Source organism: Mus caroli, unplaced genomic scaffold, assembly GCF_978045245.1.
Source record: "Mus caroli unplaced genomic scaffold, Mus_caroli_1 scaffold_13, whole genome shotgun sequence".
In the NCBI taxonomy this organism is placed as follows: Eukaryota; Metazoa; Chordata; class Mammalia; order Rodentia; family Muridae; genus Mus; species Mus caroli.
Genome location: NW_028227268.1, coordinates 23657501 through 23665000, shown reverse-complemented (window position 1 = coordinate 23665000; position 7500 = coordinate 23657501). Strand labels below are relative to the sequence as shown.

The following is a 7500-nucleotide window of genomic DNA, read 5'->3' as shown; positions in this document are numbered from 1 at the left end:
CAGAGATCAGGCCCCAAGTACACGTGGGATCCGGACACTCGCCACAACCTCTGTGCCCTCTATGCTGGTCTCTCCCTCCTTCGGCTGCTAAGCAGGGAATCTAATGCATTTACTTACTGTGCTCTATCTTAACACTCCAAGACACTACAGAGCCTCCAGGCTGAGGACAACTGAAATGCCAGCTCATCCTGCCTCCACTATTTGTCTCTCTCCTTCTGTCCTCCAGCTCAGCACCCACTAAGCCCATCTCCTGATGCTTAAATCCTGAAGATAACTAAAGATCCCGAGAGAGAGAGAGAGAGAGAGAGAGAGAGAGAGAGAGAGAGAGAGAGAGTAAAACATTATGTAAGCCCCTAGACTTGTGTCCAAAATAGACCTCACTAATGGCAGAGAGTAAAAGTTTAACTCGTCCCATTTTTCCAGGATGTACTGGCCACAAAGTAGAAGTTTAACTTGCTCCATTGTTTCAGGAAATGTTCATACAGAATACTCTAACTGTTCCTTGAACCCTTATGCTTGCCAAATGCTATAGCCCCATGCCAGGTGTTTGCGGTTTCTGCCTTTATAAACCCCTCATCCCTTGAGTTTGGTTCGACTCCTCTACCCCTGTGTGGGATACAAGTTGTCCCCAGTGCACTGGCCTTTCCCGATTAAACCTCTTGCTGTTTGCATCAAGACCAGTCTCTCGTGAGTTCTTGGGCATTGTGTCATCCCGGGACTTGAGTGAGGGTCCCTCCCGTTTGGGGGGACTTTCAGTACAGAATCATTCAAACCCTTATTACTTTGAGTCACTTCATTAAGAAGGCAGAGGTAAGGCCTGGGGTGGTGGTAATGGTGGTTGTTGTGGTCATGATGATGGTGCGCAACTTTAATCCCAGCACTCATGAGGCAGAGGCAGATGAATCTCTTAAGTTCAAGTTCAGCCTGGGCTACAGAATGCGTTCCAGGACACCCAGGGCTATACAAAACAACCCTGTCTTGAAAACAACAACCACCACATTTATTTCCTAGTCAAATCATTCCCATGTGGGCCTCCAGAAAAAAAAAAAAAAAAAAACTGGCCTTACAAGAATAAATGGAAAACATTATGTCAATCCTAGGAGAAACTGTCTTCTGGTTTTTCTGTAAAGGGAATCTGTCGTTTGTCCCAGGTAAAGAAACAGCCATGATCCATACATACACGTTACTGCCCACACTGTTCCTCAGACCCGCTGGAAAATGCTCCCAGAGCTCAGAGGGTTAGAATCCAGAACGTCTGCTTTACACTGAAAGGATCATCCAAGCTGCCTGCCCTCACCAAAGCGCCCGTGTTCTCCAGCCCTGGCTGAGGGCTTGGAGAGGAAAGGAGGGTCTAGAGGACTATGATACAGGCACAAAACAGGACAATAGAGTTCACGTTGGTTAAGTAGAAAATTAAAAAAAAAATTAAGCCAGGCAGTAGTGGCGCATGCCTTTAATCCCAGCACTTGGGAGACAGAGGTAGAGGAAAGCAGACAGCCAGGGCTATACAGAGAAACCCTGTCTCGAAAAACAAAAACAAAAACAAAAATTTTGTGAAGTACTATTCAAGGGGTTAGAGAGATGTTTAAGAGCATTTAAGAGCATTGTTCTTGTAGAAAAGCCTGGATTAAGTTTCCCAACACCCACGTGTGGCTCACAACCATCCATAACTTTACTTCCAAGGGATTTGAACATTTTGGCCTACATGGGCATATATATATATGTGTGTGTGTGTGTGTGTGTGTATGCAGACAAAACATTCATATACATAAAATAAATAAATCTTAAAAAATTGTTAGAACCAGGAATGGTGGTGCACACCTTTAATCCCAGCAGTCAGGAGGCAGAGGCAGTGAGTTCAAGACCAGCCTGGTCTACAGGCTGGTTCCAGGATAGCAAGGGCTATGTTGTCTCAAAATAAATAAATAAATAATCAAATAAATAAGTAACTTGTTATTATTACTATTTAAGATGCCCTCAGTTGAGTGTCACAGCAAGCACAGCGCCTGTTGCCAGTACACAGGTCGCATGCTGAGGAAGCCACCCCTAGTACCAAGCCACATGGAAGAAGAAGCAAGGTTCACACTTTTTTGTCTGCTCCTCCAAGAAAACAACAAATCAAATGTACAGACCCATCCTTCTTCCCTCCCCCATACTCATTTTCCAACGTAAAAAGAGGAACATTCCCTTCACACACACACACACACACACACACACACATGAACAGCCATGCACATGGATATACCACACACACACACACACACACACACACACACACACACACACACTCACGCACAGCTCTTTAGCAGCTCCAACTCTATCTGAGGAGCCCCACTTCCTGAAGGAAGAGCACACCCTCCTCTCCTCTCACCTCTGTAGGACTGAGAGGAGGAGCAGCTGTTGGCCACACCCCTGCAGTGAGAGACCTGACAGACCAGTGTGGCCCCTGGTGTTGCAGAGTAAGCCTGAGATTACAAGAGGATAAAATGGAGCTTGAGGTCATCTAGCTGTCTCAGATGAGTCCTCCAACACTCACAAAGCATGGGGGAATTCAGGGTCACCCCGCAGGCTCCTAACAGGCTTCTGTACTGAACTTAGGTCTTTGGGATCTAATCCTTGCCTGGTTCTGCTCATTCCCAGCTCTCACAGCCTGGAGAGGGCCATCAAGGATGAGGGTGGAGCTAAATTTTAAGATTTTTGCTGCTGGTCACCTCTGAAATCAATGACTCTCTAAGTCCAAAGCGTTAGTGCAAACAGTTGTTACTGTTACTTGTTTTGTTTTGTTTTCTCTCCTGTATGGATGGAGGCCATGCTAGGCCAAAATTTCTTCCAAGTAGTAGCAAGGTCCTTCCATCTGCATTCTGCATGGTCAAGGACTTCTGGATGAGGAGTTGGTAACAAAGCCCTGATGTGATTTTTTTCCTGTCCTTTACATGTATGCAAACTGCTAGTTGTGATGGCAAATGGCTGTAATCCCAGAATTCACCAGGCTGAGGAAGAAGGCTAGCCTGCAGTTCAAGGCTAGCCTCAGCTACATGGACAGTTAGAGGCCAGACTAAGACATGAGACCCCGAGTAAAGCAGGTAAACAAACAAAGAAATCCAAACAGCACACACACACACACACACACACACACATGCACACACACACCAGACAAGCTTCTCTATACCCAACACCAAGAGCCTTGTCATAGTTCTGTGGTCCCCAGTATTTTCCCATGTTCTGTGCATGGGCCAACTATAGCCGCTCTTCAGAGGTTTTATCTTGTTGCAACTGTGGTTAGGGAAAGTGCAGCATGGTGCTAGGCCTGGGGGAGTTTGGGTTCCAAGCTTTCCTTACCTGGGACCCAGTCTCTTCAGCAAGGATCTGGAAGCTATGTCCTAACAGGCAGGTGTAGCCATCTCAGCTGAGGAGGCTGTGCCTCTAACACCAGCCACATGGTGGACAAGGAGCTCTGACACCTGTCACCGCCACATTCTCAGGTGCTCAAGAAGGTCCTGGGGTCAGCTGACAGAAGAGGCTTCTAGGAGTTGGTACTGATGCTAACAGTAGTCTCTGTGTTTCTATCCGCATGTCAGATGGGGAAGGGGAGAGGCTAAGGGAGAGGAAAGAATAGAGGGAAAACAGCAAACAGGTATGGTGGGGTACTATAATCCCAGCACCCAAGTGGCTGAGGCAGGGGAGTCAGGAGTTTAAGGTCAGCCAACACTATATATTAGGGAAGAGAGGAGGTGAGGAGGGGAGGGGAGAGACATGGGGATGGGAGAGAAAAGGAAGAGGGGAGGAAAAGAGAGGTACAAGCCTGGAACCTGAGCCTCCAATGTGAGATACAAAGCAGCTTCCTCTTTCCCTAACCTCTTCCTCCAACCTCATTTTCTCCCCTTGCTCAAGAGAGTCTGGGAATGTGTCTGAGTGAGTAGTCGCTGCCCTCAGCTGCCCTGGTGGCCCAACAACCCCGCAGCACACCCTGCTCTGTCTCCTGCATTTCAGAACCTGCTCAGTCCCCTGACTTCCAGACACCAGAGTTCCCCATTCTTGCCAGGATCAGCGAGTCCCATGCAGACTCTCTCTGTCTGCCTTCCTTTCCTTCTCCTGACCCCTTCCAAAGGGAAAAGTCAGCAGCAATAAAAGGAAAAGCAAGTTAAGGAAAGAAAACTTGGTCCTGGCTCCTGAGTCAGTCCTCAGGGAGCTCTGTGACACAAAGAGGCATTAAGTTTGCTAAAGAGCATGAAGCTGGGATCTTCCTCCTTTTCTCATTTCCATGTTCTATGTGTGCATACATACACACATGCACACACACACACACACATTCACTCACTTTATGCATACAGAGTCTGAGAATCAGGGATGAGCATCTGCTAGCACTTACACAGACTGACCACCAGGGGGAGATAAAGATCATAGCCTACCACCAACTGCAGTACCAAGCCCACAAGTTTTCAGTTTAGAGTTAAGTCACTGTAATTGACTTCAAACGCTTTCTAGGTTTATTCTTTTTTATTTTATCTTCCTCTCCCTCCCTCAGGTCTCTAGCCAACATCAGGAATTCTTAAAGGAGCTAGAAGATGGCTCAGTTCATGTTAGGCAACTTACTACCTATGGTAACTCCAGCTCCAGGGGACTCTACACGCCTGTCCTCCATGGGCACTTACACACACCTGCAGACATGTATATAGTTAAAGCCAAGGCCAGCCTTCTCTACAAAACGAGTTCCATGACAGCCAGGGCTACACAGAGAAACCCTGCCTTGGGAAGCAAACAAACAAAATAAATAAGGGCTGGAGAGATGGCTCAGCGGTTAAGAGCACTGACTGATGCTCTTCCAGAGGTCCTGAATCCAAGTCCAGCAACCACATGGTGGCTAGTCTGTAATGGGATCTGACCTCCTGTTCTGGAGTGTGACGACAGGGGCAGTATACTCATATACATAAAATATAAATGTGTGTGTGTGTGTGTGTGTGTGTGTGTGTGTGTGTGTGTAAGTAAATAAATAAATGTGCAGACGACCTGGGTTTAGTGCCCAGCATCCACATGGTGGCATCTAACTCCCTATAACTACAGATCCAGGGCCTCTGATACTGTCTTCTTGACACACTTAAATACATGCAAGTAAACACTCATATATGTAAAATGAGAATAAATGAAAAATAAGAATTTAAAAGTTCTTACAGAGCCAGGTGTAGCTAACTCAAATGTAACCCCAAAACTCAAGAGGTTGAGGTAAAAGAATTGTATGTTCAAGGTCACCCTTGGCTACACAGACAGATTCAAGCTGGTACAACCACTCTGGAAATTAGTCTGGTGGTTCCCCAGAAAATTGGACATAGTACTACAGGAAGATCCAGCAATTCCTCTCCTGGGCATATACCCAAAAGATGTTCCAACTTGTAATAAGGACACATGCTCCACTATGTTCATAGCAGCCTTATTTATAATAGCCAGAAGCTGGAAAGAACCCAGATGTCCCTCAACAGAGGAATGGATGCAGAAAATGTGGTACATTTACACAATGGAGTACTACTCAGCTATTAAAAAGAATGAACTTGTCAAATTCTTAGGCAAATGGCAAGATCTGGATGGTATCATCCTGAATGAGGTAACCCAATCACAAAAGAAGACACATGATGATATGCATTCACTGATGAGTGTATATTAACCCAGAAACTTAGATTACCCAAGATACAATTTTCAAAACACATGAAACTCAAGAAAAAAGAAGACCAAAGTGTGGATACTTCGTTCCTTTCTAGAATGGGGAACAAAATACCCATGGAAGGAGTTAAAAGTTCAGAGCTGAGATGGAAGAAAGGACCACACAGAGACTGCCTCACCTGGGGATCCATCGCATATACAACCACCAAACCCAGACATGATTGTATATGCCAGCAAGATTTTGCTGACAGGACCCTGGTATAGCTATCTCTTGTGAGGTCATGCCAGTGCCTGGCAAATACAGAAGTGGGTGCTCACAGTCATCTATTGGATGGAACACAGGGCCCCTAAAGAAAGAGCTAGAGAAAATACTCAAGGAGCTAAAGGTACCAGCAACCCTATAAGAGGATCAACAATATGAACTATCCAGTACCCCCCAAAACTGTGTCTCTGGTTGAATATGTAACAGAGAATGGCCTTGTCAGCCATTAATGGGAGGAGAGGCTCTTGGCCTTGTGAAGATCATATGCCCCAGTACCGGGGAATGCCAGGGCCAGAAAGTGCGAGTGGGTGGGTTGGGGAGCAGGTTGGGGGAGGGTATAGGGGGCTTTGAGGATAGCATTTGAAATGTAAATAAAGAAAACCTCTAGTAAAAAAAAAAGAAAAAAGAATTCTTAGAGATTGGTCAAATTCATATAAATAATTTTCTTACAATTTTAATTCTTACCTGTATTCCCCTGAACATAAGAGTGGCTCAGATGACCTGAGTTCACTTTCTGGATCCTACATAAAGGTGGAAGGAGATTCTTGACTCCAAAGTTGTCCTCTGACTTTCACAAGTACATCATGACTCCTGTAACTGTCTGCAACATGCACACACTCACATACACACTTACATTCATACACTCTCTCACACACACACACACTCACACAGGCACTCCCTCTCTCTCTCTCTCTCTCTCTCTCTCTCTCTCTCTCTCTCTCTCTCTCTCACACACACACACACACACACACACACACACACACGCACACACACACATGTCCACCACCTCTGATACTCTCTGCTGAGGAGTTCTGGGATGAAAAAAGGCCAGGGCATCTGCATGTGAAGGCCAACAGCCCAGGGACATGCGTAAACATAGTCTGGTTTTCTCCTCCTTTCTTCTTTGAGCACTCAAAGCTCGGTGATTAGAATCCCATCAGTCAGGTTGTGGAAATAGGGCAATAAGACAGAAATGAGGTGGAGGCAGGACAAGCAGAATGATATCAGGTTGGAGAGAGATCTGCACTGAGGGAGAATGTCAAGAAAAACAAAAGAAGCCAGATGCCAGGCCAGAGGAAAGAACCAATTTGGAGACTTGGGGGCTTTCAGGACAAACAGACACCTGTGTGACTTTGCTCAGCTCCTGCTCCAAAGATGTTTTAAAGACGAATGAGATAAGAAACCTTGGTCATCAGACACCAGAGGAAGGTTCACTCTAGGAAGAGACTCACAAATGTCTGACCGAGGTAATGGTTGGTTGGGCCTCCTTCACAAAGCTAATTAAGGGATAGGTGTTTGCACAACCCCTGGACTATGTACAAGATGCCCTACAGTGTAGTGGTTTAAAGAAACAGAGACAGAGGCAGAAATCTAAGGGGAAAGGGAAAACTGATTTGTATTAACACAAATACCACACTTCTGCACATGTATGGTCATATGAGAAAACCATCCCACACACCCAAGCGCCCAATCTGCCTCTCCTAAGGGGAGATGGGCACCTGACAACAAACAGGGTCTAGAGCAGTCTGTGAAAGAGGCTGATAGCTGTGCCGGGTGTTAAGGTGGATAGGAATGTGCCAAGGACT

At 46.0% G+C, this 7500-nt stretch overlaps 1 protein-coding gene across 1 annotated transcript in view; it reads left to right on the top strand.

The window, feature by feature from the left end:
* Positions 1–132, top strand: part of LOC110304556 (gasdermin-A3) — an 8916-nt gene extending 8784 nt beyond the window's left edge. Inside the window, exon 10 of the mRNA XM_085829236.1 lies at positions 1–132. This exon is cut by the window's left edge and continues 138 nt beyond it. Within this exon, the coding sequence (XP_085685362.1) occupies positions 1–132 (132 nt within the window).
* The last annotated feature ends 7368 nt before the right edge of the window (positions 133–7500 follow it).